Genomic DNA, 26,287 nt, shown 5'->3' with positions numbered 1-26,287 from the left:
CAATGTAACTCCTTCGCAGTGCGTTAGAGAGCGCTTAGATCGATCACTATTGCTGTTTATTTCAAATGGCCGCCACGTTAAAAAGCAATATTGTGATCGCGGGAAAAAATATCCTATTTTATATTTTTCCGTGAAAATTCGAAATTCTAACAAGTTTAGGTGTGTAAAATTAGTGGTATGCTGTCGCTAGACAGTAATGGAACTCTTCAGGATGAGGTAAATCAATCGTAGTATTGATTTCAATATTTTCTCAAAAATATATGCTTTGAATTTTAGGTTATGTTGTTTGCCGTTCAGTTACCCTTTTCTCCTTTGTTTTTAAGGATAAAATTATACGTTTACACATTTCTGTCAGTACTGCAAAGAAATAACTTAATCATCAATATTTAAACCTTATTTTTTATATTTTTTAATTGTTCTCATTGTTCGAAATAAATTTCTTGTTGACGTTTACGTTCTGTCAAATATAAAAATGTTTCTAATCATTTGCCTTTGTATGTTCTTTGATTAATTGCAGTATGAAATTAAAATAAATATATTCTTGCAGGAAACCGCTAGTGAAAATGGATCTGATGATTATCCAAGAATACCTATTTCTATGGATGGGCCAAAAGAATGGACTTATACGATGAGAAGACATATGCAGGTATATTTTAGGTGTATAATTAAAAGGAACATTTAAACTAATAATTTTATTTTGTCTTAGGAAGTTGTACCTGGTTTATATCTTGGCCCATACAGTGCAGCTAGTCGGTCCAAACTTCAATCTCTAATAGAACATGGCATAACTCATATAGTGTGTGTTAGACAGGATATAGAAGCAAATTTTATAAAGCCCAATTTTCCAGATAAATTCAAGTACAAAATATCAATACTTATTTTATGTAGTTTAATGTTTAGATAAAATACTAATAAACAATGTTATAGGTATCTTGTCTTAAATATTGCTGACACAGCCACAGAGAATATTATTCAACACTTCCATAAGGTAAAATCCTTCATCGATGAAGGTTTAACCTCTGGTGGCCATGTTTTAGTCCATGGCAATGCAGGCATATCAAGATCGGCAGCATTGGTTTTAGCATATGTTATGGAAACATATGGACTCTCTCAGACGTAAATTTCTGTGTTATTGAAAGTATTATATCATGTTTTATTTAAAGATTATGTTTATTGGAATTTAATGCTTTCTACAGGCGTGCATATGCAATGGTACAACAAAGAAGGTTATGTATAAACCCTAATAGAGGTTTTATGGCACAGTTAAGAGAATATGAACCTATTTATCAGGCTCAAAAAATATTAAATAATGAACAACAATGTTCAATAAGACAACGAAGCAAAAGGACTATCCATCAAATGGATTCTGAACGAACAGAGGACAAATGTGATACAATGGATAGTTGATGTAACTCAAAAGAATGCTAAACTTACCAAAAGACTTATCCTAGACCAGATACAGAAATAAAATCGACGGAAAGTAACGGTCTTTACGTCGTCATGTTCTGAAAGATACCTAAATACAGAAGTATATTAAAAAATCAGATGTTATGCTATTTAATTTTTAATATAGTATGTAAAAATGAAAAATTTATTACATGTATTAGCTGAACTAATTGTTTATTTGGACGAACAAGATATAGCTTTTAAACTTTTGTCTATATTTAAAACTATGATGTGCACTAATTTATAGTAGCTAATAAATTATAAACAACTTTTACAAGGTAAGCGAAAACGTTAATTTTATTGTTTATTTATTAAGTATTTTTTCTCGTTTACAACTGAGAGGATTATATTTTTTAAGTTCACATTATTTATTGCTGTAAAATAATTTCCTACATTTTATTTTTGCAAGTGTATTACTCCTCATAAAAATTGTACGAATTTCTTGTATATTTTGTAAATTAAGATAATCCAAATTATGAAGCGTGATAAGTAAAATTTTTTAATACCAAATTTTTGTATTTATTTCATACAGCTATTGTAGAATACATAGATTCGTGACAAATCTTCATACAATAAATGTTACTTTAATACTACCTATTTAATTTTTGCTGGTATCAGCAAACAAATAATGGTTTCATTGTCTTCGTCTCTCAATTCCCATTTCACGGTGACGGACAGCTAAAATTAATTCGCTCATATGATTACGAATGTCGTTACAGTGACGCATAACATACAATGACTAATACAAAATACCTTAGGATAAGATTTATGCACTGCTAACATATTTTTATATTTGTATGGGCCACCCTTGGCTAAAGGACATGTAAGTCCTGAAGTAGAATCTGCGCAAGCGTCTGCATTAGGCAACGGAAAAGGTATAGGAACATCCATTATAATACCATGCACAATTGCAGTAACTTTCGAAACATCCTTATCTACACAAAATAATATAGTTTTCATTTATGCCTTACAATAAAAAAACGGTGAATAAAACCCATATTTACCAACTGTGAAATCGATAGTAATTGTTACGTTCGTATTCTGTATTAATTCGCATTCACTTTTAGCCATATCACAGTCCAATTTAATGGATGTAAACTTTCCCACCTTCGAGCCTGTGCAGAAGAAAAAGATTGACGCAAATAAAAAAATCGAGAAAAACATGATAATGTAAAATAATATTTTCAATAATTTCATCCTAATTTAGATAACATTCTCCTGAAACTTTCCGTACAAAAAAAATGTTTTCAAATGTAAAATAAAATTTCGGCTACTGTAATTATGTATATACGATTTATTTTATGACAGACAATCAACATAGTATTAAATTATTATAATTTTACGCAAATTGTAAGTTTATAATAATTCAACGTAATTTAAAGAAAGTACGAATGTCAGTTGTTATCTGTTGACGAATTCTCATGCGTGTTCGTGAGATACTCATTACAATATCTTCACGCGCAGTATCAAACAAAAGAAATTGTCTTCTGATTAACACAATCAACAACGCTCAAAGTTCTCATAAAAATGTAACCGAATTGTTTTTTATAAGACAATAAAAACATTTGAAATTCATACTCTTACCGACCCTTAAAATTCTTTTGGTAAAAGTACTAAATACTTCTATGTTCTAACATTTAGGTACTAATATTATTAACACTTGTGATATATTTTTTTATGTTAAATATATTTAAAAAAATATTTAAAACTCACCGCAATCATCGATTTCAAAGGCCCGACACGTTAAGCACAAGTATAAGGAAAGAACAGCAGCGATCATTCGATACATGTTGTTTGGTCGGTGTCTGCGCGGTTATTACAGGCTGTTAAAGTATACGAAGCTCTATATTGAAATAAATATTGGGCAGCTACTCTTGATATACACCGCGGCTGTTACGCCATTGCTAAATTACGTGTCTTAACGCGTTACGTACGAAATTAATATCAACTTGCTTCACGAATGCACTCCTATCTTGTGTACAATTTTGAATACGTGCAGACGAAGTATAATTTTCGCTTTAACTTATCATTAACGTGTCAAAGCAAAATTTCGAAGCAACAAAGATCTATTACATCGTGTCTGACTATTCTTTGCGGAAAAAAACAAAACACTATACTCGCATATGTGACGTGAATGTGCCAAAATCTTAACTTTGTTCACATTTACATATTTACTGATAGGGGATACTAAATCTATTTTTAGATTAAACTTAGTACTTGTTAATTTCTTTGATATTTGTTGTGCAATGACGACTTTTAAAACTGTGGTCGATATAGTTGGCTGTCGATATATTACCGTGTGCTGATATATTTTTTTGGGGGTTTTCTATATTGCCTACTGTTAATATATTATCCACTGTTGGATAGTGGTTGATAGGTAGATTATTTTTTAATTCTTGCTCTTATGGCTAGAGTATCTCTACACTACAGATGAGTCATATAACATGTCACTTCTTAAAGCATTATGGGTATTAACATTTACGTGCGACTATGTGATTACACTGTTAAGAACAATGAATAATTTACAATAAAATTGCAAGTTCCACAACAAGCATAAACTCCATAATGCAATTTAAGTCCGCTGCGTCTTTCGAGTCATGGAGGAATCCCTTTGTCCACTTTCCATTGTTTTCCATTTTCCATGATGAACCTAAAAAACCTTCAGTTTCTTTTCACTGCCTCAATTTATGCGGACAATCACTTCAACTTATAATTATTCTAAACGTTTAATCTTTACGACAGGGAACGGAACCGGACGATACCGTTTGGTTCGATTAATTAACAACTCATTAGAGTCCTCGATTTGGGTCAGAATAGCAATGAACGGAAGGGTCCTACGTAAGTCGGTATGAATATTCGGTTATTGGTATCAAGGATGACGAAGCGGAAAAAGGAAGCTTGGAAATATTAAAATCGATGGGAAATAACAGTTAATTATCCATACTTTAGATGGTGCCAAAGAGGTACCATTTGGGTAGCTATCAGAAATCATGCGAAATGAGTTTGATACAAAAACTCGAACACTCAGATGAATCACACGTTTATCATTTTTTAGCATAAAAGGAAATGAATGGATTCATCGGTAAAAAATGGCAAATCCGTGCAACCTCTCCCTAAAACTCCGTCCACATACCTGATCTTTACAAAATGTGGTGCTTCTTGAGCACGAATAATGCATAAAGGATACCCGGACGGCATTCGTATGAAGTCGGATGATGAAAACTGAATATAAAACCATCCGACCAAAATGAAGCAACAGTTTGTTAAAGGAGTTAATTTATCGATCTTCCCCATCGGTCAATCGTGTCTTACGATCGAGTATGCCGGTCGTCGTTCGCTTATTTGTCGCGAAATGAGCAAAGTCTCGGTTCTCAGGCGGTAAGATGGCTCCTGTTTTCGTGAACAGCCGCACGCATCGAATCAAGATGAAGACCATGTCGAGTTACACGTGCTGCGCAGTGGCATACTGAATCGGACACGTCCGTCTGCTCACGTGCGGCAACTGTCGAAACGTGAGACAATCGTATCGTTTCTGCGGTGGATTCGATTCTCTTGATCATCCGAGTACCGAGCTTCTATCGCGAAAATAGCGAACTCATGCTTATTCGATCAAAATTTAATGTCGGTTCAGAGAAATCGCACCTTGACCAGTTTCTGGGAAGAAATTTTGCTAACAGAGGCACGTATGGGACGTTTTTTGTTGATTTTCTAATCCACGGTCCGGATACAGTGGATGATCTACGATTCAATAGAAATACCTCCGGGGTGGAGGCACGTGGATGTTTAATTCAAGATCGTTTCTTAGAATGATTCTGACCGTGCAAATTTTACGCGCCTCACGGTCGTCGAACGGATGCAGTAATTCTGTAAAAATTACTCGTAAAAAACGCCACGCGGCAGAAATATCTTCCACACGCGTCACTGATTTGACGTACACATCGCTGGTTTCCGGTATATGTTTCATTTCTTCTCGCTTTCTTTCGTCGAATCATTTTCTCTAAGCACAAGATAGATCCTGGACACGTGTTGTCGCGATTCCTATTTGAACACCAATCACGAAGAGCAAACAGGTAAGTCCAGGTGGATGGGTTGAAAGACCGCGTTACATCTCGCCAGTGGATTGCGTTCATCTTGCAAATTTCCAAGATAAAACGCAGGAGACAGGTGTTTTGTATCGTATACTAGCTGTAACGTGTATCCTGCTAGACGCGTATCCTGTTCAATGGCGTGGATGAGGATCCTCCGCTGAATTAACAATAAGCAGTGCTCGCTATTCCTTACGCTGCGAGAATAGGAAGATGCGGTAAATAACTCTCTCATTACAATCATTTTTATCGGCAATTTTCTATTATACTAATTGTTTTAGAATTTAAGACTAACATGCTAACATTTACTGTCAACCATCAGTCCACAGTAATGGATTCTATGGAATCCGACCTTTCATATTAATTTACAAGCTTCTTTATTTGACAAGTTCCTTTATTTTACAAGCTTTGAAAGAAGGTAGTCTTCAATTTGTTGTAAGTGGACATAAACCTCCCTCGCCATTTCGATCTCCTTTTTACTGCAGTGATCTGATCAGCAGTCAGAAGGATCCCAGGCAGGCAGGAATTTACAGTCATGGTTTTCCAGGGAAGACATAAAATAGTCGCAGGTGTATAGTCGGCCGACATAAACGGCCGCAAGGCTACGAATTCTGCATCCCGATTGCGAAACAAGATCTGCCCGTAGACGCACCTGCTTGTCTTGCGTCAGCTATCGATGCGGACTCGTTGGAAATCGATCAGACGTATCCTTATTCGTGGCTACGTGACCACATTTCCGGATCGTGATTCGGCGATTGTTTGGACAGGAAGTCCCTGAAGATTTTGATTTACGTCTAAATCAAACCGTAGGCCATGATTGCTAATTCGCAGAACAACCAGAACGGCTGGACAACAGATTTTATTCATGCAAGGGAGGAATCTCGTATTCCGCGTTTCATGCATGGCTAGCACTATATATTTTATGGTGGATCCGTGGACGGACTCGTAAACGAACGCTGATGCAACTAAGTGTTCATCATGCTTTTGATTTGACATTACCGTGTTATCAATATCCGTGAGGACGTTGATTTACGGTTACAAGCTCGCATGATCGTCTGATTGGCGCCAACAACGGGGTCGTAAACAATACGTTCGTTCTAGACATTTCATTTTACGTCAACTTGGATGAGCAATCCCTAAGATAGCAAATTTCAAAGACCTTGTTCAAACTTACCCATCGATTACATAGCTACTAACTTATCTAAATCTAAACTAACTCTTTAACCCAATGAGAGATGACTCACAGTCACCATTCTATTTAATACAATAATTTTAAATAAGCATTTTTAACTGATTTTATAACACGACAGGTGTGATGTATAAACATAGTGAAACAAACTTTTTAACTAAGTTTTAAAGTTGCTGTTTGTAAACAGTCAAATTACCTCCGAAAGGGTTAATTAAATCTAAATCTTGTCGAGTCGAACAAGAATTCGGAGTAATTTTAAGCATCGAGAAACGCGAGCATCCGTGCAGGGCAAAAGGGTTAAAGGTTGAAGGGAGAAGTCGTGGGAGCGGTTGAAATATTCGACGGTTTCGTTCGAAATCGCGAGGAGAAGAAAAGAAACAAAAGGGGTCTACATGCGAGAGAGAAAGGACTCCCCTAAGGTTTTTGGACGTGCGTGTCACGTGCCAGCGGCTGAGTCACGTGACTCGCGGCGCGGTAGATCTGCGCGGTGCATCATCGCATGAAGATCGCGATGGCGGCTACCTTTTGAACACGGCCTGCCATATTTCAGCGCAGACGATTTTTTCAGTTCGCTAACGGACACGGAATGCCTGACAATTCGCTTGCGCATCGGGGAATCGTGACGGACGCGATGTTGACTCTAAAGGGTGCATTCGTAACGAGCGTCATTTGAAATTTCAAACGAGACGCTCGCGCCATTTTTCAATCACGAACTTCGCGAACTATATTCTCGAATTTTGCTGTTAACTAGATTTAATTCTAAATAATTTTGCTATCGTCCGGTTCTATTGAAATATTTTACGGACGTTCATTTTTTAAATATTTTTAAAAAAATTTTCTTTTGCCCTCATCAAAAGGATCGACTAAGTTTTGTACTAGCTTTTTATGATTTGTACAGAACGATTACGATGTAGAGAATAATTTGGAGGCTGGTAGAAATGAAATATTGAATTGCTGTGACACAGAAAATTTTTATTATCCTTTTTGTTACATGAGCCATGGTCCGAAAGTGGGTCGAAAGGTATGGTCGGAATGGGTGTGTGAGGATCGTGCGGTTGTCCCCGGAGTGAATTTTTCATCGTTTCCGAGATTTCAATAGGTATCCCGCGACGTCCATATCGAAATACCTGAAACAAATAAATTTCCTTGACACTCCGCACAAACTCTACTTACCCATATCTTCTGTCACCTCACCTTTTGTCTAAATTTGAAATTTCACGTTTCGTTTGACTTTTTTGAGACGCGTTGGAAACGAGCCTCGCTGCGATTGCAGTGGATTTTTCAGGAGGGCTGGTGGTGAGCGAAGGTATGTTCGACAATCGTTTACCCTGACGGTTTTCCTTGGACTTCCTTCTAACGTTCAGATCCGATGACACCACAATTTCGTCAAAAGTTTGTCCAAAAACATCTGAAAATAACATTTCATACTGTCGTTAAGCAGTTGTCCTTCGCTTTCTATATTCACTTACATAACGCAAGTGAAAGAGAAAGAAGTGAAACTTTATCGTTGTGTAAAACAATAAGGACAATGCAACGGTGTAAAATGAATCATGGGATCATGGTTGCACGTGAGACCACAATAAGCAGCGTTAACTTACATCGTTCAGTAAGAAGACACGTTCATGACTCTCCGATTAATTATTCATTCGTTCATAAGTTTTACTTACGTTTCTGATCCGATGTTTGCTGAGCGTTGACGATCACGCAGGCGAGGGTGATCACCAACAGGGCCAAGAAGTTGGTCATTGTCGGGAAATTCCTTCGGTTTGAGTCTGTTTTGAAGAGAAGGCCGAAATTTTGTTTTAACCTGAAAGTAAGCGGACAAAATTAGAGTACATTGTGAAAGTCATGAGTTGACACACCTACGGACTGGAGTACCTTTTACCTATTGTAGACACATATCAGTCACCGTGAATATAAGACAAAATGTAACTTTGTAATGACTTTACAACTGGTAATAATGATAGCAATCATTTGACATTTAAGTGTCAGTTCACATTAAAATTCTTCAAGAAAAAGGAATTTGACAAATGTCACTTGATCAGCCAACACCTTACCATAGAAACGCCTCGACATCGTGCAATGTAAAGAGTAGAGTTCAACATGAGATAAAAAATGAAAAGATAGAATTTGAAAACTGTGTCCTTCGAGACCAGACTTTTCACTGTGACACATGCTTCTCACTCGATCCAGATCACATACCAAAAAAGAACTCGAGTAAAGTATAAACCAAAGCACGATAACGAAACGAAAGGTAAAAAAGATGTTCCAAAGGATGAAATGGATGCAAGTACACCAACTGTTCGACTTACCGACGACTTAGCCAGAAGATACTTTCCGAGTCGACAACCGCACGAGAAATGCGAGCACAATGCCGCGGAAGCCTTCAAGAGAGCATCGAAGATTTGCTATAGTACGTGGTGAACAGGAACAGGTCGGGGGTAAGGGTCCAAGAGGAGGCGCCTCGACGACGTTCACGTACTGTAGATCGTTGCACCGGACAGACCACTTTCTATTTCATTTTTTCTTCCCCTTCTCGTTCTCGCTCCTATATAGGATCTGGACTTTATGTTCAAATGGACCCGGAGGACTGGTCCATTGCTCAGGACGAGACTTCTTTGCGTGTCCAGTCACGACTAAACAATACTTAACGATACCGGAGGACGGACCTTTAACGAACCCCCTTTAACCCCCGTCACAGTCGAATAAAATTCAAAGTATCTACGTTTGCACATTCCACGAGTGGAACTACGTTTTGGGACCAGGACTGAATGCTCACAGTATTTTTATAAAATTTCGCTTGTACACTGAAATTCTACAAACAGCAATTTTTATTGTACACTTCTAAATTTCAGAACTCGTAAAAATACAAATAAATCTTTATTGTAAAATTCGCGTAATTACAAATGATCTATAAGTTACATGTTGATTAAATTAGCATACAGGATGAATATGAACGAAAATATCGCGTGTACTCTCGCGGTCCCGGTCATTGAACGCTGCTCTTCGCGTCCCGATTTTTCGCTGCTCGTTTTGTTGCAGGACCTCCTCCTTTTGGCCTCCCTTTGTGCTGTTAATCCCCGAACCCTCTGTTTCGATCCTCCTCCATCCTTGCGCGGTCCTCGTTCCTCCCGTTTCGCGATATTTTGTTCGGTTTTATTCGCGGGAACATCTGGTGGTTGGCGTGGTAGCGCGGACAAAGGAGAACTGGCTCTCCCAGGAAATCTCGAGGAAGGAGGGTGGTTTTGGTCTGCTCCACGCCCGTTCGGGCTATTTACTTATACCTAGTGACGTAGAATGTTTGTAAACAATGGATGGCCCGTGGATGGCCGAGGTTGAGCATGCCCGATGGAATTACATCGGAGTCAGGGGTTGATTTATGACCTACGGAAAATACCAATCAATTTTCACTCGGGTTATAACTGTTGCATTGTTCGGGGAGATAATACAAAGGTAATATGGTGATTGTGCAAAAAGAAAGATAGGAAAATTGTAATCACAAGATCCTTTGAAAACAGTGGAACAAAAGTTTGAAAGTACCTCGACGATTTTTGTAAAATGTTCGAAATTGAAGGTGAACGAACTGAAGAAATTAAAAGGATAAAAAGGTGTGACGTAATCGCAACACGTCTTTTCACTTCTGTCGGTGTCACGTAGCGCGATATACCGCTAACGAGAACAAGAAACATCTGTCCGAGCTGGTCCATGTTCGAGGATGCAACAATCTTGGTATCGTGTCACTTTTGTCGAGTGTCTTGGAGACATCTCGTTGTCTCTCTTAGCTCGTACGAGGCAGTCGTCTCGACAGAGACGTATGCTTTGCCTACGCGTTGATTATTCAAATGTGTGTGGGACCTGTGCGAAAAAAAGCGAACGTCGTAAACGCCCGAGCCGCTCGCATTGTCCCATTGAGCCGAGATCCTTTTGGGGTACGTGTGAAAAAGAATGGACAAAGGGAAAATGAATCTTCTTGGTTCTCAGGCGATCGGCAGACGGCCAGACGGACGGATTAACTCGTTTTAAAAGGACCCTTGGACGCCATATTGCCAGTGGCCGAAGAGAGGAACGACCGCTGTACGCTTCTTCGATCCTGGCGAGACCGGTCTGTTTTCATCCCGAAATGCGCCTACACCGCGCAACATTCGATTTTAAATCGACTCGTTTCAAACGTATACACAATTCTAATACATATTCTAATTAAATTTCATTTTGCAATGTACACTGACGGTATAATAATAATTTTCAGGTACTTTGACAATTTTGAGGGTACATTTAAAATTTGAAGGACATAGGGTACATTTGACCAGGGTCTTTAACAGCAAGTATTTTGAATTATTTCTTAGGTCGAGGTTGAATGGAATATTCCTCTACTTTAACAAACTCTAATCTCAATGTCAAGATCTTTGAACGTAAATATTTTTTAAATTCACTCAGCGACTCAAATTATGGCGTACGTGATTGATGTGTGACTTTAATGAAGTGCATACTTAATAGTCTTTCCTCCGGAAATTGAGACTTAACTGATTAGTTATTCATGAATTTTGTCGGTAAAACTTTTGAAACCACCTGTAGTTACCCTCCAGAGACGGGTTTTTTGCTTGACAACCAGCAATTTCAAGCCATTCTTCCTTTTGCAACGGTCTGACAGTGGTTCAACGAGAATCGTCATGATTATTTTGTTTTTCTAAATCCTTAAAGAATCGATATCAATGAAAAAAATTAACATCAAAACAGTTTGAATCTCCATAGAATATTAATGAAAAAAAATTATCAGTAAAAAGTTTGAAGAAATTGAAGCTCCATGGAAAGGAGAATCGATTGTATAGTTGACAATTGCATCACGAATCGTTAAAGTTGCATCAATCGTACAGATATACGATCCTGTAGAAGCGAATAAATCCCTGTATGTAAATGATTTCGAGTCTCCCTTTCAAGGGTCACTGTGCGAGGGTCAAAGGTCACAAGTGATTCCACAGTGTGTACACTTATTCATGCACGGTATACAGACGGGTGAATGCAGATTTTAGATTAGGCCTCGTGAAAGCAACGTTGGTTGCAACATAGACTGCATTTAAACTCGATTCGACTTCATTTTCGAGTCGATTTTCGACATTAGTCATATTTATGCAAAATAGGACTTGGGGTTCTAAATCTTGCGATAATTGAAAGAGTCTTTACACTGTATTGGTAGGGCATTCGTTCTGAAAGCTATTGTGTTTTTGATACCTGGTTACTTTGAACAATTGAATGTAGAAACAATTGAGCTTAGAAATAACTGAGCTTCGAAGCGTTAGGTCTTATCGTAGATCAGGAAATGAGGATCAGTTTATGGTCAAGGACCTCGTCTACAATTTTATGAGTATCGTCGAATGAGTTAGCTAAAACTCGAAGAGTCCGAAGCTCCACAGATGTTCCTCTATCTCGTAAAACAATATAAATCTCAAATGGGCCAAGTTCGTTAACCCTTCAGAACCTCAAGAATACATTCAAACATCCTACATATTATAATAACTAACCTTCGACTTGAATATTTCTACGAAAGAGTTTCGAGAGGTGACCCTGGTTCGATGTTTCAATGAAAGTGAAAGGAATAGAAAGACTCGTTAGTACGAATGCAGTTAACAAGCTATTCTCAACTCGTAAATAGATACGAGGTGTACGCTCAAGTATTTGCACCTGAAGGAATTACAGGAAGAACTGATTCACGTCAAACTGATCTCGACTTCATGTTGCTCGTTTAGTTGCGTCACGCGTGCTGTCGCTACACGCGCGTGCAAAGTCAATTAACACTTTCACGGTCGGTTCGCGATGAAATTGTCTCCTTTGGTGCACAAATTTAAAATTTACTACGGGTGCGCAAATTTAAAATTTACTGTGGGTGCGCAAATTTAAAATTTACTACGGGTGCGTAAATTTAAAATTTACTGTGGGTGCGCAAATTTAAAATTTACTGTGGGCGCGCAAATTTAAAATTTACTGTGGGTGCGCAAATTTAAAATTTACTGTGGGTGTGCAAATTTAAAATTTACTGCGGGTGCACAAATTTAAAATTCACTGCGGGTGCACAATTTTAAAATTTACTACGAATGCACAATTTTAAAATTTACTGTGGGTGCGCAAATTTAAAATTTACTGTGGGTGCGCAAATTTAAAATTTACTGTGGATGCGCAAATTTAAAATTTACTGCGGGTGCACAAATTTAAAATTTACTGCGGTTAGTTTATCATGTACTAAAAGTTCAGAGATGAGTATATGAATAAGCTAATTTTTTTTAATATCAAACAAACTGTACCTATTTTTTAATGTTGAAATAAGCTGTGGTTTATATATCAGCTATTTATATTAGGGTAGAAATTTGTCACAGAGTGCATCAACCCCTTGCAGTATTTTAACGAGCCAGACTTATGTAATGCAACAAATCTTACTTAAAGACTTAATATATTTCTAGTACAATTTTGAAGTACAATTGTAACTTCTATAGTCAAAGAGCGTTGAACACAGAATAGTCACACTTTGACTTTCTTTAATGATTTTAATACTGCTGTAGTTAATAGTTATTTCTGACAATCTAATACGATAAGGGATTAATCTGTAAATCAAAGAAAAATGAATTTACATTACCTAAAAGTTGTCAGTAATTTTGGCTGCCAGACGACGCCTCCGCCACACTGAACGATGCGGAGTACGGTCCAAAGCTGAAGCTAGCACTCTGTGCATTGGCCTGACTTTGGCCAACAGGTTTCCCATACGAATCTACAGATCCTGCGGAAGCTGTAGCGAAGGATCCTCCGACACTCGGTTGTGGATGGTACTCTGGTCTATATCTGTAAAAAAAATTGTGAAGACTTCGAACTCCAATATTTGAATGAATTGTTATACCCTCCGTATTGACCACTGGGGTAGAAATTGTAGCCATCCGGTTTGTGTTTGTGGTGTTTATGCTTGCGATGGTGGTCGAACGTCCGCTCTTCCTCGACGTCGTAATCTGAATAGTCTGCGTCGAGGAGTCCGAACTGTGGCGATCGTTGGTCCCTGTTATTACCTATTAAAATTGTACTTGTAATAAAAGAGCTCAACCACAAAAAATAAGTACAAAAACTGACCAGTATTCGAGGCGACTTCAACGGGGTTCAACGATGCAGGATCGGAGAGTCCTGTGGGTTGCGCGTCGATCAGCGCACACAAGAGTATTAATAATAATTGCGATATCCACATTATGACGAAACGACGAATTCGACAGCGAGAAAGAAATTGTAGGAAGTTCAGTGAACACGATCCTTTTATACAAGTCCACACCAACGAATTCAAGGAAGACACCTAGGTCCCATAATTTCCTAATGTCCGTTTATTGGTTCCTAAAGAGTGGACGACCTTACTGATCAGGGCCGATCGAAAGTGGACTAGAGGAAAGTACGAGTTTGCCTGAGGACGCTAATTCTCTTGGGACGCTGCGGGGAATTACGTCGAAGGAAAAAATAGTTACTTCGATGAGTAATTTTTCGAATATCATGTTTTATTCAGCACGCATGTGAAATATAGTCAAGGTTTAGCTATTATGAATTTTGGAGTATTGTTTCTTTGATGACTTGCAAAGATGCTGTTGTAGAAATTTAGGTTAGGTTAAAGGAGGTGTGGATACTAGGTTTACTTAAATTGAGTTTTAAGAGGTTAGGGTTACTCAAATTGAATTTTAGGAGGTTAGGTTTACTCAAATTGAATTTTAGGAGGTTAGGGTTACTCAAATTTTTAATTATAAGAGGGACAAGAATTTTACGAATATATGAGTACAATTTAATACACTTTATTTTATAAAATCACACTTCTCACGTTTATAAAATAACGTAGTCAGTCTCTTATTAATTTCAGTCTTGTGTCTCTCCTTATTATTACAGTGACATATAAAATGATTCTTATGAATTATAATTGTAAAATGATTCTCATGAATAATATTTATAAAATAGTTCTTATGAATAATAATTATAAAACGATTCTTATGAATAATAATTATAAAATAGTTCTTATGAATAATAATTATAAAAAGATTCTTATGAACTATAATTATAAAACGATTCTTATGAACTATAATTATAAAATAGTTTTTATGAATATTAATTATAAAATGATTCTAATAAAATATTTCTTACGAATTTTGTCGAAAGGCTACAATCTAAAATAATCATCAGGATGAACTGACTTCGTCAAATTCAAATAGCACCTTAAAAATTATGATTTAGATTATTCAACGCCTAGAGTCACGCCATTATTTGTTACAAGAAATATCTCTTTAACCCAGTATATGTTGATGAGTTTTGCTGTGTTCAACTGATAGACTGCTGTGAGGTAGCTGCAGATTGGCATTGAAACTGTGGGTCTTCGAATAGGACACTGAATGATGTAGCAGATGCGGAAGAAGATGGTGGCGGTGCACTGTAGAGTGAGAGTGAACGGAGCTCGATGAGTGGGCGATAGAAGTTTCCAATCTGAAATAAAAGAAATAATGAAATATTAACTGTCGTTATTTTACTGTTTGTGAAGTAAGCTGGACTCGACTTGAAATTAATTTGTCTGTCAATTCATTCTTGATTTTAGAATTCAGATTTATTTAATAATGAACACTAAACCTTGATAGGTTTGATATATGCTGATTCATAAAATCCACACTTGATTTAAAAAATTAAGAATGAAGTTCAGTAGTAAATAAACAAATGAAACATAAGTTAGTACATTCTTCATTTTTGTGAAGATTCGAGATTTCAAAGAAATAAACTTAATAAATTTTGTAACTTAATAAAGAAATTTATAAAACTTGCAAAGTCTTTGACTGCTGTGGTAATTTTAGTGTTATTTACTTACCCTGGATAATTTGCACCCTCATATTCGATCTGCTTTTTGACTCTCTTCGCACCCTGACTGCCTTCTTCACTCGCTAAAATATACACGTCATTAGAATATTACACTAAACTCTCCTATATTAATAAAAGTCAGAATTTCTTTAAAAAAGAATCCAAAGAATGTTCCAATAACTGAATCAAAGTTAAAGTAAAAATTCTTACACAACGTCAATGATCGAGCATCAACCACAATTTCCACAGCAACCAAAACTACCAACAACACGAAGAACTTCATTCTCGCCGAATATTTCCAAACTGAATGCAGATTTCGTCGATGCTTTCCTTTTAAGGGTTCCTTTCCCCGTTATGGGTTTTTCAGGAAAGCCATGGTTTGCCTATAACAATGATTCCTGGTCGAAGACACAAATCGTGGAATTTTAGGTAGGTGATTAGCGGCAATAAAGCGATAAAGGCATTACCTGTGGATTCCCCTCTAATGTCGCTGATGATCCTCGACAAATTAGATTTAACATCCATGGAATTTTACGTGGATGATGTAGTTTCGATGACTAAACAATTTCTTACTGTGCAACATTTAACAATTAAGATGGCGGAGCTACATTCAAGATGGCGGATTCCTCGTTTGAAATTAGAAAACTTCTTCAAAGAAATTTTTGGGGAAGTCTTTCTTCAAGATTAAGTGTTAGATAATTTACATATTTTTAATTTATTTATTTATTTCTCTACATTCATTGCAATTTGTGCAACATTTAACAATTAAGATGGCGGAGCTACATTCAAGATGGCGGATTCCTCGTTTGAAATTACAAAACTTCTTCAAAGAAATTTTTTGGAAAATCTTTCTTCAAGATAAACTGTTAGATAATTTACATATACTTAATTTATTAATTTCTCTACATTCGTTGCAGTTTGAAAATAAGTAACCATAAGACGTCCCTAAAATTTACTATTAAAACATACATATAAAATTTTCTTCTAATTACAAATTATATTCAAACTCGAAACCACTTAAACTCTTTCCATTCCAATCTCTTTGCATCGAACAAAACCAATAATCCTTCCATAAGATTTATCGTTGTTCAAGAAATTATTTACAAACTTCACAAAGATTGTTAAATTGTTTGCTATTATTACTATGCGCATTCGCAGTAAATTATAGCTGCATATCGAAGAAAATAGCAGAGATTTAAAAAAAGACAGAAACTGATAATAATGCTTAACGATTCTTCGATGACGTGCAAACATTTGCAAGCGGATTCTATTTCTCGAGAACTTCCTCTTGTATAATTAGTTTCAGACATCGTGATCTTGTATTCATTTTATCTTCCTACGATAACGTTTACCGGTTTACATTCATTTTATAATTATTCAACTTTCTCTGATTTTTAGGAGTCTTCCTACACTTTCTGTTTTATTAATCATTGCTTTACTGATTAAATATAAACACTGTTCTGAACTGAACTGGGTGTTCAGGTTGAGTTACTTTAAGTTACCTCTGTTTTTACAGAGCAAGAATTTCATTCTCCAGTTTTCAAATTTATTTAACAAAATATTTCTAATAATTCCTAATATTGAAAGCATAACAAAAGTATTCAAATGAAAGGTACACTGAAGAAGAATTGTTAGACATTGTCACTCAAAAATTAACAGTAAGCTTGTATCTAGGCAACGATAGGTCTAGCAGACAACTACGCCCGCTGAATATTAACATGGAACAATGAACTGATTTCAATGTCTTCGAACGGATTCGCGAAATGAGATCGTTTACGAGGTCATCGAACCGGGCCAAAATGGCTGAGAGAATATATGAATCTGTGATTCGAATTTCGCGAAGCCATTTACAGCAAAACCGTTTGTCCAATCTAGAAACCACAAGTCACTGAGTCACATCAGAAAATTAGACGTTTGTCCTTTTAGAAACCCTCACTGAGTCACAAAAGAAAATTACACGTAAAATTTATTATTTAACCTCCTTTTGCTCCGTTTGTGTATGATAATTCGTGAGAAACGAAGATGCAATTCAAATTTTTAAAGGCATCGCGAATCCAGCTGCATCCGAGCGGAACGATCGTTCTCTAAGGTAGATGTGCTCGACCGCTTGCGTCGCCTGGTCACGCTCGAAAATACGATATGCGTGACTTGGAAAACGGTGCGTTTCGAGGTTGATTCATGAAATCGTACGAATTCATGAAGTATTCACGGCCTGATAGCGGTACCGGCCAGACAAATCTGTCGGAGAATTAATTCCAACGGAAATTGTCCCTGTTAACGATTAACTGTCCTGGGACTCAAAGGACTCAAAAATTAAGATAATATGTGGACTCCAAAATTGGGAAGATAGCTCAATCAATCTGGAAATGGAGGAAGCTTATAAATAGGTGGAGAGCTTAGAGATTAAATGAACCTAAATGTTGACCTAGAAGTGGAGGGAACTTAGAATCAGTAGGATTTAGGGTTTTGGTCAAGGTAGAGATTAAAGGAGTCGAAGAATTAGGATAACACTGGATTAGAAATCGTAACAGAGTTTGGATCCCTGAACTCTGATCTCAGAATCTACAAATCGGGAGAAACTAGAGGTCGAGGGGACTTAGGATCAGTGGGATTTAGAAGTCAGTAGAATTTGGGAAACCCAGAAATTGATGTCCCGAATTAATAAATCCAAACACTGGAATATTAGAAATCTTGAGAGAGCTCAGCATAAATACAAAAACCTTGAGATACCAATACCCAAAAATCGAGAGAACCTAGTTGACCCTAGAATCAGTAGAATGTAGCCTAAGTCCAAAAATTAATAAAACCCAAAAGTCATAAGAAACCAAGAATGCAACCCTTGAGGAAACCAATCCAACCCTTGAGAATCCCCTTGAGAAAGAATCCAACCCTTGGAAAAAGGGGTATAAAGAGAATATTTAGGTACTTAATTATTGAAAATATTTCACAAAAAGCCGGGAAGGTACAGTGACACGCGAAGGCGGATCTGTCTGAGGGCGTTTGAAATTCAGAACACGAGCGTCTCGGCCACCGCCATTGGACTCTTACGGACTTTTGATCATCCCCAAGAATTATCGTCGCCTCTGACCAGTCATACCTGCAGACGTCCGAGCGTGTATGACTGACATAATGTTAATATTAACGGGTTACGTCAAACAGACGTCATTAACCGTACCGGGTGATCATTGCAAAACAGCGTCCTTCCAGCGACAAAAATAGCCACTTGCAGCGATTAAAAATAATCTAAAGCTTCCTGCCGGAAGAATACCATAAGTATAACTTTTGAGAGTAAGCAACCCTGTGATGGTACTTTCTTGGAAGAAGCGGGTCATGGAACGGGAATGAAAGTCCTGGAATGGCGAATTCCCGCGATTGAAAGAATCAGTGGAAAGCATCGTTCCGACTCGTTCCTTGGAGGCCTATTTATAGAACGATTGAAAATGTATGAACCTCTATGTTATTCTGTCGTTAGATCCTTTTATCAGGCTACAATCTGTGACTCACGAACCGTCTCGGCTTGAAAAAAGGAAACTGTCAACGGCGATTCTTGTCATCGTTCATCAAACCACTGTTCATTGACGTCTTTGCTACCGCCTTAAATTAAATTTAGATATCAATCACCTTTTTAGCTTAGATTTTTCAATGATTAGAATGCATTCAAAATTTAGATTGTCATTTAGGTTGTCAGTCCATATATTATTTTATTTTGGACACAGGTCCAAAATTGTCCTTTTCAAATGACGAAGGTTGTTGACTCAGCGACTTGAACTGGAGATACCACATAATGTGGACATCGGATTAGTCTCATTATTGCTGACAGTCATTTTTCTTCCAAAATCTTGACTACTATTTTATTAGACAGTCCACGTGTTACTTTATCATGGACATAGGTCAAAAATTGCTCATTTCAAGTTCTCATCCAAGGTTGTTGACATGAGGACTTGAACTGAAGGTGCCACATAATGTGGACAGCTGATTAGTCTCATTATTGCTGACAGTCATTTTTCTTCCAAAATATTTTACTGCTAGTTTATTAGACAGTCCATGAATTACTTTATCATGGATACAGGTCCAAAATTGCTCATTTCAAGTGCTCATCCAAGGTTGTTGACTTAGCGATATACATTGATGACACATAGTGTGAACAGCTGATTATTCTCATTATTACTGACAGTCATTTTTCTTCCAAAATCTTGACTACTATTTTATTAGACAGTCCACGAGTTACTTTATCATGGACACAGATCCAAAATTGCTCATTTTAATTGCTCATATAAGGTTATTGACTTGAACTGGAGGTGCCACATAGTGTGGACAGCTGATTATGTTCAGTCCCAGCACAGTATATTTCCGAAGGATGTATAGCACCATTCCAAGTAAGAATGTGTATCTGCATATCTAGAAGTCCTAAATCTGGCCTTCGAAGACACCACGTGCTGCAACGCGATCAAAGAGGACGATCGACGAGGGATCGCAATTAATGCGTTCGATTCAACAGGGCTCCAATCAAGGATGACGATCACGTATCGTTGAACGATGCGCACGTTTGCGTTACGACGATCCTGTTGGGTACGAGGCAACCACCTGACGAACGATGGTGGGGAACCAGAGGGTCCCATATCCCCGTTCTCGTGGCTTGGATCCGACCGATCCATCCCATAGCCTGTGTCATCGTTCGCCCATCCCATCCCATCCCCCTTCGTGATCCTAGCTCCTGGTATAAAAGCAATTGCGGATTCGAGGATACCAGCATCGTGCAAAAAGTCCGTGAACCAGGTAGACCAGGTAGCCAGGTGTCCAGTGCTTGGAGTTCAGTCTCTGGTATCCGGAAGAACGTGCGAACGGTGTTTGGAAGATTCTTGTATTTGTTTAATTGGAGTTGGAGATGGCGCAGTGGATGACCTTCGTCCTCTTCGTCGTGGCGGCGGTGGTCGCGGTGGCGGAGTCCAGAGCTATCCCTGCTGAACCCAGTGAGTATCAAATTTAAACCCGAGCTGGAGCTCTTCATGGTTCTAGTTTGTTATTTGTCTCTAAACACTTCTGAGACATATCTGAATACTCCCATTAAAACCTAATTGTGCGGTCAGCATCAAACCTCTGACTGTTTCATCCTCTTTAGTTCAAACTCGAAGATTCAAACTGGAAGCTCGAGTATCATACTAATCAAGCTCTCTAAGACTAGGAATACTTGTCCCAATAATTTGAGTACCATCTTTGTCTATTCTTCGACATAGAAATTAAATAACAAAGCAATTGTTACTTAAAAATACACGAGAGTCTCTATCCTACATTATATGTGGATACATTATGTCCTACACTATCTCTGCCTTACACTACGACAAAAATATGTGTCCTACAGTCCTAATATTCTACGTCCCAGGATTCTAATCCTACACTATCTCTGTCTTACGCTACCACAAAAATATGTGTCCTACAGCCCTAACATTCTACGTCCCAGCTTCCTATTCCTACTGATCCAAAAAAGCTACGACTCCAATACGTTTAAAAGTTTCAGTAATGCTAGATCCATACGGGAACCCGATAGTCTTCCTCCGCGAGAAGAGGACAGCGGTGCACCCCTACCCCCATAGAGCCATGATGTTCACCGGCTACTACCGACCCGTACGTCGGTCGAGTCACGGTGGCCAGGCGACAGGTGTGTTCGCTCAAGGCAACGCCGTGAGCGGAGAAGCCTTCTTCGGTGGCATGCAGGCGCCACATTTGAAGAACGGCCCAGAACCGATCGAGGAACCGGAAGTCTCTAGCGCGGAGGCTGAAGCTGCGCCAGAGCCGGAGCATCCTTATAGCCAGGATGAGCAGACTCAGGAGCAGGAGTACCAGCCGGAGGAACAGGTTCATCAGCATCAGCAGGAGGAACAGTATCCGCAGGAGGAAGTGCAGGAGGAGCAGCATAAGCAACACTTGCCTCCTCAGGTAGTTTATGAAGCTTGATGTTAAGTTAACTTAAACTTGCTTATGATAGTTCTTTGTGGAGTATCTTTCTTACAGTACTCTTCTTGTATCATCATTTGTAGCATACCTTTCTAACTGAATTCTACATTAACTTAACTTAAACTTGCTTATGATGGTTCTTTCTATAGTATCTTTTTTACAGTATATTTCTGCAATAGCCTTTCATACAGTACTCTTCTTCTATCATCATTTGTAGCGTACCTTTCTAACTGAACTTGATATTAACTTAACTTAAACTTGCTTATGATAGTTCTTTCTGTAGTATCTTTTTTACAGTACATTTCTGCAGTAGCCTTTCTTACAGTACTCTTCTTGTATCATCATTTGTGGCATACCTTTCTAAGTAGACTTAACTTTAACTTAACTGAACCTTTTCCTATAATAGTCCTTTCTACAGTATCTTCCTTGCAGTAGCTTCCTACAGTAGCCTTTCATACAGTACTCTTCTTATACCATCATCTCTAGCATATCATTTCTAACTAAACTTAGCCTTAACTTAACTTAACCTTTTTTACAATAATCCTCTCTACAGTACCTTACTTACAGTATCTTTCTTACAGTAGCTTTCTACAATAACCTTTCTCGCAATGCACCTCTTCTCTCATCATCTCTAACAAACCATCATCTGCTTCTAAATAGACATACCAAATTTAATGAGTATTTAACAGAGCAATCTTTGTATGTTTCAAAGAATGAACAACCTGAGCCAGAAGCAGCCCCAACGCTGAGCACAGAAGCCTCTCCAGTGACCCTAGCGGAGGAGTCCCACCCCAGCATCGAAGTGACGACCACTCGCCCAAAGGTTCAGCACGGGAAGAAGACGAAGAAGACGCAGGTTGTGGTCGAAGAAGACGACGACGACGATGAAGAGTACGACGACGAGCCAGTTGTGCCTTTCGTGCCTTTCAAGGGAAATCGTCGCCGCCAGAATTATCCGAACTTGAATAACTTCTTCCCGATGGTGTTCAGTTTTCCTGGAGCCTCCTCCAGATCTGGAGCTCCTGGATCTCCCCCTGGAGCAGTGACCGCGATCGCTAACAGTTACAGCACTGGGAAAGGAGGCGTCGCTAACTCGGTCGCGACTGCTTATGGAGGATCCCATAATGGGTAAGTTTCTGATTTTATTAGAAGTTTGTTTTGTACTATTTAATGTTTTAATTTTGTAGGAAGAAGAAACCTGCACCGACGCCTGAGGAATAGAGCCCCTCGATACCGTTAAATATTCCGCGCGATATTAATATGCAGACAGGATAGACAAACACTTTTAATCGGTTCAAAGACGGCCGAAAAGTGGTGGATTTGTAATCTGATGTCTTCCTGTTTCGTGCCAACCCTTTACGATCACTATGTCTTACGAACGATAAAATTAGTATTTAACAGTAAGTTATAGCAGCTTCGTTCAAGCTTCTAAAACGATAAATCTAATCGTTGAAATCGAGATTGGTCTTAGAGTATCTTTTTTTTATAGTTGTATTTAGGTATCGGTAGATTTAGCTAGTAATAAGTGTAAGAGTTTAATCGTAAAACGGACAAGTGCAATATTAAGTCGATCGTTCAAAGGGTTCGCATTACTGCCATCGATCGACACTGATCACGCGATTGTATAGTTCGCAGATCTACGCGATTACGAGTTAGAATAGTTCGAACCTAGCCGAGAGGCAGCGATACTTATCGATTGTTACTGAATCTTAGGATTTCCTGAATAAAAACAATCGATCTGACAAAGTTTTTCTTTACTTTCCCTTTGAATCCTGATTTTTCTAACATAACCTCTTGTGCGTCACGTGCGTCATATGCGTCAGACACATCAATTATCATCTGCGACAAAGTCCAAACGGATTGTTACTGAATCTTAGGATCTCCTAAATAAAAACAATCGATCTAACAAAGTTTCTCTTTACTTTCCCATCAAATCCTAATTTTTCCAACATAACCTCTTGTGCGTCACGTGCGTCAGACGCATCAATCTCCTACAAATTCAAACCAGATAAAGAAAATTAAGATCCCATACCACTGTTCTATTCAGCAATCCTCAACTCAAATAATAATTACTAAACTACAACTTCAAAATATGAGAAAAATATTTAAATAGCAAAGTGACGAAGGTCGCCAAGGGATAAATTTGAGAACATTAGAGAGCAAAGTACCGAAAGACAAACACTCTTAGACCGCAAGAAAGTGGTCAGGTGTTTAAATAATGCTCGGTTTAACCACTGACGTAATTACGAGAATGTTGTCGCAAAAAATGTAAACGAGACGAAACTCGACACGGAGGAGCTCGAATTGATTCGCTAAACGAACGTGTTAGAAGGCGAAGCACAGGAATCGTTCTGTTTTATCCTTGAAATCATATGTACAAAACAATTAGTCATCATATAATTCCTACATTGACTGTGATTCAGTGAATGGCGCGTTTCACGATATTGTGGAATCTTTTTGTTCCAAAATTTCCTGTTATTGTAAAAGCAAGGTTGAAGATTTCATAGTTTTATGAAGGTCAGCTTAGTCTATGAAAGCTAGGTTTACTCTATGAAAGCCAGCTTAGTCTATGAAAACTTAGCTTTATATGAAAGTTATCTTTCATACTTTCAAAGCTATCCAAAACAATTTCAATGTGGTTGACTTTGACACACTATTTGCTTTATCTCTCATAATTCATAATAAATCCTGCATCACCTTCGTCTAAAAATATGCAGCTATTATTCTTTGATGAAAATATTGACAAAACAATGTTAACGATTTTAAAAAGAAAAAATTATCTTGAGGTCATCGTTGAAAGAAAAGCAGCCAACTTTTTTGCTATTTGATCACACCTGGATTATCCGGCGTGTCCATCCAATGGATGAGGTACGCTAATGAGATGCGACTCCTCGTGAAGAATACCCATTTCATACCTAACACGTAACCGTGTTGGGGCATCCCAGAACGTGTGTAGTTGCATTATATAAAGATCGACCTCTTCATCTTCGCATCGTCATTTCGCACTTGATCTTTACGGGAGTTATCTCGATAGTGGACTGTTTGCAAACATGTCGAAGATTGTTTTGATCTTGGTTGCCATTTTGGCTGTTGCTTTTGCTTATCCTGTGGTTGAAGAAGGTATAGTTTACAAGGTTCTAGTTTTGGGAGGAATTTTGATTGAGGGAGTCACATTGATTTGACTGAGGGAGTTACATTGATATGGTTAGGTTAGGTTTGATACCATAATGATATAGTGTTGATAGAAAGTGTCGTTCAGGATTTGTTTGGAGAACCAGAAGGAATTGAAATAGTGTTTGAGGAGTACATGTATATTGACTTTAATATTTTAGAACAATATATTGATTAGATTGATATCATAATGATATAGTGTTGATAGAAAGTGTCATTCAAGAATTTGTTTTGAGAACCAGAGGAAATTACAATAACGTTTGAATACTTACATGTAGATTGACTTTAATATTTTAAAACAAAGTGTATAACTACTATCAACCACAGTTAACAATTATTTCTTATTAATTCAAAGTTAATAACCGGTAATGTAGTAAAAGTCAAATAGGAAGATGACAGCGCCACAAGAACACGTGCTCACTAAAATAAACTGATTAACATCCTCCAACACAGTGACTGACTAACAAACATATTTAGCACTCACTTGACAATCATCACAAATTATTACTTCTCGACATTCTATAAAAGCCACCTGCCGAATTTTGATTATAGCAGAAAAACCATCGTCAAGGATAGTGAGAGATGCAAAGGCGGATCCACACTTTGGCGGAGGAGGATTGGGTGGTTTTGGAGGAATCGGTGTCATCGGTGGATTTAAATTAGGTGGTATCGGTGGCTACGGAGGTGGCTATCCTTATCATGGTGGATACGGTCATGGTGGACACGGTGGTTATGGACATGGTGGTTACGGTCATGGTGGTTACGGTGGACACGGTGGTTACGGTGGACACGGTGGTTATGGAGGTGGATCTTATGCTAGCGCGCAAGCTGGGTAAATATTTAAATACCTATCTTGAAAATTTCATTCTAAAAATTTTATTATACAAATTTCATTATAACAATTTCATTCTGAATATTTCATTTTGAAAATTTCTTTTTACAAATATTATTATAAACATTTCGTTATGAAAATTTCATTCTGAAAATTTCTTTATAAAAATTTCATTACAAAAATTTCATTATAACAATTTCATTCTGAAAATTTCTTTATAAGAATTTCTTTATAAAAATATTATTATAAACATTTCATTATAAAAATTTCATTCTGAAAATTTCTTTATAAAAATGTCATTAAAAAAATTTCATTATAACAATTTCATTCTGAACATTTCATTATAAAAATTTCATTCTGAAAATATCATTACAAAAATTTCATTATATCAATTTCATTGTGAACATTTCATTCTGAAAATTTCTTTATAAAAATTTCATTACAATAATTTCATTATAGAAACTTCATTGTAAAAACTTCGTCATGAAAATTTCATTATGGAAATTTCTTTAAGAAAACTTCATTAAGAATTTCTTAAAATTTCTTTGAATGAACTTATTTGTCTGAAACAGAGACTTGTTTGTTGCAGGTCCTTTGGATTTGGTCGATAAACAAAATAGAATTAGACATGTAACTTGACGATTTCAATAAACTTTTCTACAACCTCTAAAAATGTTTTTTTCTTTCAAACCTCCCCGAACTTCAATTAGCGACAGAATATTCTAGTACCGACAAGTCGATAGGTTTGATTTCATTCGGATGTTTGAG

The 26,287-nt window shown here is 37.5% G+C and overlaps 6 protein-coding genes and 1 long non-coding RNA gene across 11 annotated transcripts; 3 read left to right on the top strand and 4 right to left on the bottom strand.

The window, feature by feature from the left end:
- The first annotated feature begins 75 nt into the window (after positions 1–75).
- Positions 76–1,544, top strand: LOC100875364 (serine/threonine/tyrosine-interacting protein). The gene is made up of 5 exons (XM_003700125.3): positions 76–216; positions 548–646; positions 707–858; positions 928–1,116; positions 1,197–1,544. The coding sequence occupies exons 1-5, from the start codon at positions 178–180 to the stop codon at positions 1,405–1,407; spliced, it is 690 nt and encodes a 229-aa protein (XP_003700173.1). The 5' UTR covers positions 76–177; the 3' UTR covers positions 1,408–1,544.
- On the bottom strand, positions 1,152–3,301 carry LOC100875256 (NPC intracellular cholesterol transporter 2 homolog a). Its single transcript, XM_012294560.2, has 5 exons — positions 3,160–3,301; positions 2,451–2,561; positions 2,200–2,381; positions 2,041–2,124; positions 1,152–1,516 (listed from the first exon to the last, which is right to left on the bottom strand). The coding sequence occupies exons 1-4, from the start codon at positions 3,233–3,235 to the stop codon at positions 2,041–2,043; spliced, it is 453 nt and encodes a 150-aa protein (XP_012149950.1). The 5' UTR covers positions 3,236–3,301; the 3' UTR covers positions 1,152–1,516.
- A 50-nt stretch (positions 3,302–3,351) lies between these two features.
- Positions 3,352–5,015, bottom strand: LOC143265806 (uncharacterized). The gene is made up of 2 exons (XR_013040538.1): positions 4,580–5,015; positions 3,352–4,096 (listed from the first exon to the last, which is right to left on the bottom strand). It is a non-coding gene; the product is annotated as an uncharacterized LOC143265806 (long non-coding RNA).
- A 2,656-nt stretch (positions 5,016–7,671) lies between these two features.
- Positions 7,672–9,173, bottom strand: LOC100875141 (uncharacterized). Its single transcript, XM_003700123.3, has 4 exons — positions 9,033–9,173; positions 8,388–8,527; positions 7,915–8,128; positions 7,672–7,847 (listed from the first exon to the last, which is right to left on the bottom strand). Exons 2-4 carry the CDS (start codon positions 8,464–8,466, stop codon positions 7,796–7,798), a joined length of 345 nt encoding a protein of 114 aa, XP_003700171.1. The 5' UTR covers positions 8,467–8,527; positions 9,033–9,173; the 3' UTR covers positions 7,672–7,795.
- On the bottom strand, positions 9,029–16,123 carry LOC105663714 (uncharacterized). Of its 3 annotated transcripts, XR_013040418.1 has the most exons (8): positions 16,032–16,123; positions 15,775–15,962; positions 15,575–15,647; positions 13,825–15,201; positions 13,601–13,763; positions 13,343–13,545; positions 10,261–10,575; positions 9,029–10,104 (listed from the first exon to the last, which is right to left on the bottom strand). XR_013040418.1 is itself a non-coding variant. In XM_012294494.2 (7 exons), exons 4-6 carry the CDS (start codon positions 13,934–13,936, stop codon positions 13,353–13,355), a joined length of 468 nt encoding a protein of 155 aa, XP_012149884.1. In that variant the 5' UTR covers positions 13,937–15,201; positions 15,575–15,647; positions 15,775–15,962; positions 16,032–16,123; the 3' UTR covers positions 9,029–10,104; positions 13,343–13,352. The 3 variants fall into 3 exon arrangements, 2 of the variants coding, with proteins under 2 accessions (XP_012149884.1, XP_076395583.1); XM_012294494.2 differs by lacking the exon at positions 10,261–10,575; XM_076539468.1 differs by lacking the exon at positions 10,261–10,575 and having other exon boundaries at positions 15,775–15,947; positions 16,032–16,118.
- A 4,161-nt stretch (positions 16,124–20,284) lies between these two features.
- LOC105663708 (uncharacterized) lies at positions 20,285–23,262 on the top strand. 2 transcript variants are annotated; one of them, XM_012294474.2, is made up of 4 exons: positions 20,285–20,534; positions 21,080–21,498; positions 22,229–22,644; positions 22,704–23,262. In XM_012294474.2, exons 1-4 carry the CDS (start codon positions 20,450–20,452, stop codon positions 22,735–22,737), a joined length of 954 nt encoding a protein of 317 aa, XP_012149864.1. In that variant the 5' UTR covers positions 20,285–20,449; the 3' UTR covers positions 22,738–23,262. The 2 variants fall into 2 exon arrangements, with proteins under 2 accessions (XP_012149864.1, XP_012149857.1); XM_012294467.2 differs by having other exon boundaries at positions 20,301–20,534; positions 21,074–21,498.
- A 1,214-nt stretch (positions 23,263–24,476) lies between these two features.
- On the top strand, positions 24,477–26,192 carry LOC105663705 (uncharacterized). 2 transcript variants are annotated; one of them, XM_012294443.2, is made up of 3 exons: positions 24,477–24,636; positions 25,240–25,519; positions 26,109–26,192. In XM_012294443.2, the coding sequence occupies exons 1-3, from the start codon at positions 24,567–24,569 to the stop codon at positions 26,128–26,130; spliced, it is 372 nt and encodes a 123-aa protein (XP_012149833.1). In that variant the 5' UTR covers positions 24,477–24,566; the 3' UTR covers positions 26,131–26,192. The 2 variants fall into 2 exon arrangements, with proteins under 2 accessions (XP_012149833.1, XP_012149836.1); XM_012294446.2 differs by having other exon boundaries at positions 24,478–24,636; positions 25,243–25,519.
- The last annotated feature ends 95 nt before the right edge of the window (positions 26,193–26,287 follow it).

The sequence above is a fragment of the Megachile rotundata genome, chromosome 14, assembly GCF_050947335.1.
Source record: "Megachile rotundata isolate GNS110a chromosome 14, iyMegRotu1, whole genome shotgun sequence".
Classification (NCBI taxonomy): Eukaryota; Metazoa; Arthropoda; class Insecta; order Hymenoptera; family Megachilidae; genus Megachile; species Megachile rotundata.
Note: the sequence above shows the minus strand (reverse complement) of the source record. Positions and strands in the feature narration are given on the sequence as shown.

Coding starts and splice junctions, on each gene's coding strand:
- LOC105663705 (XM_012294443.2), top strand. CDS start 24,567: ATGTCGAAGATTGTTTTGATCTTGGTTGCCATTTTGGCTGTTGCTTTT. Junction 24,637..25,239: donor TTATCCTGTGGTTGAAGAAG/GTATAGTTTACA, acceptor TTTTGATTATAG/CAGAAAAACCATCGTCAAGG. Junction 25,520..26,108: donor TATGCTAGCGCGCAAGCTGG/GTAAATATTTAA, acceptor TGTTTGTTGCAG/GTCCTTTGGATTTGGTCGAT.
- LOC100875364 (XM_003700125.3), top strand. CDS start 178: ATGCTGTCGCTAGACAGTAATGGAACTCTTCAGGATGAG. Junction 217..547: donor ATGGAACTCTTCAGGATGAG/GTAAATCAATCG, acceptor ATATTCTTGCAG/GAAACCGCTAGTGAAAATGG. Junction 1,117..1,196: donor ACATATGGACTCTCTCAGAC/GTAAATTTCTGT, acceptor TGCTTTCTACAG/GCGTGCATATGCAATGGTAC.
- LOC100875256 (XM_012294560.2), bottom strand. CDS start 3,235: ATGTATCGAATGATCGCTGCTGTTCTTTCCTTATACTTGTGCTTAACG. Junction 2,382..2,450: donor TACTATCGATTTCACAGTTG/GTAAATATGGGT, acceptor TATTTTGTGTAG/ATAAGGATGTTTCGAAAGTT. Junction 2,125..2,199: donor TGCATAAATCTTATCCTAAG/GTATTTTGTATT, acceptor AATTAATTTTAG/CTGTCCGTCACCGTGAAATG.
- LOC105663714 (XM_012294494.2), bottom strand. CDS start 13,936: ATGTGGATATCGCAATTATTATTAATACTCTTGTGTGCGCTGATCGAC. Junction 13,764..13,824: donor TGAAGTCGCCTCGAATACTG/GTCAGTTTTTGT, acceptor CAATTTTAATAG/GTAATAACAGGGACCAACGA. Junction 13,546..13,600: donor CCCAGTGGTCAATACGGAGG/GTATAACAATTC, acceptor TTTTTTTTACAG/ATATAGACCAGAGTACCATC.
- LOC100875141 (XM_003700123.3), bottom strand. CDS start 8,466: ATGACCAACTTCTTGGCCCTGTTGGTGATCACCCTCGCCTGCGTGATC. Junction 8,129..8,387: donor GCAAACATCGGATCAGAAAC/GTAAGTAAAACT, acceptor TGTTATTTTCAG/ATGTTTTTGGACAAACTTTT. Junction 7,848..7,914: donor ATTTCAAATTTAGACAAAAG/GTGAGGTGACAG, acceptor TATTTGTTTCAG/GTATTTCGATATGGACGTCG.
- LOC105663708 (XM_012294467.2), top strand. CDS start 20,450: ATGGCGCAGTGGATGACCTTCGTCCTCTTCGTCGTGGCGGCGGTGGTC. Junction 20,535..21,073: donor AGCTATCCCTGCTGAACCCA/GTGAGTATCAAA, acceptor TACGTTTAAAAG/TTTCAGTAATGCTAGATCCA. Junction 21,499..22,228: donor AGCAACACTTGCCTCCTCAG/GTAGTTTATGAA, acceptor TATGTTTCAAAG/AATGAACAACCTGAGCCAGA.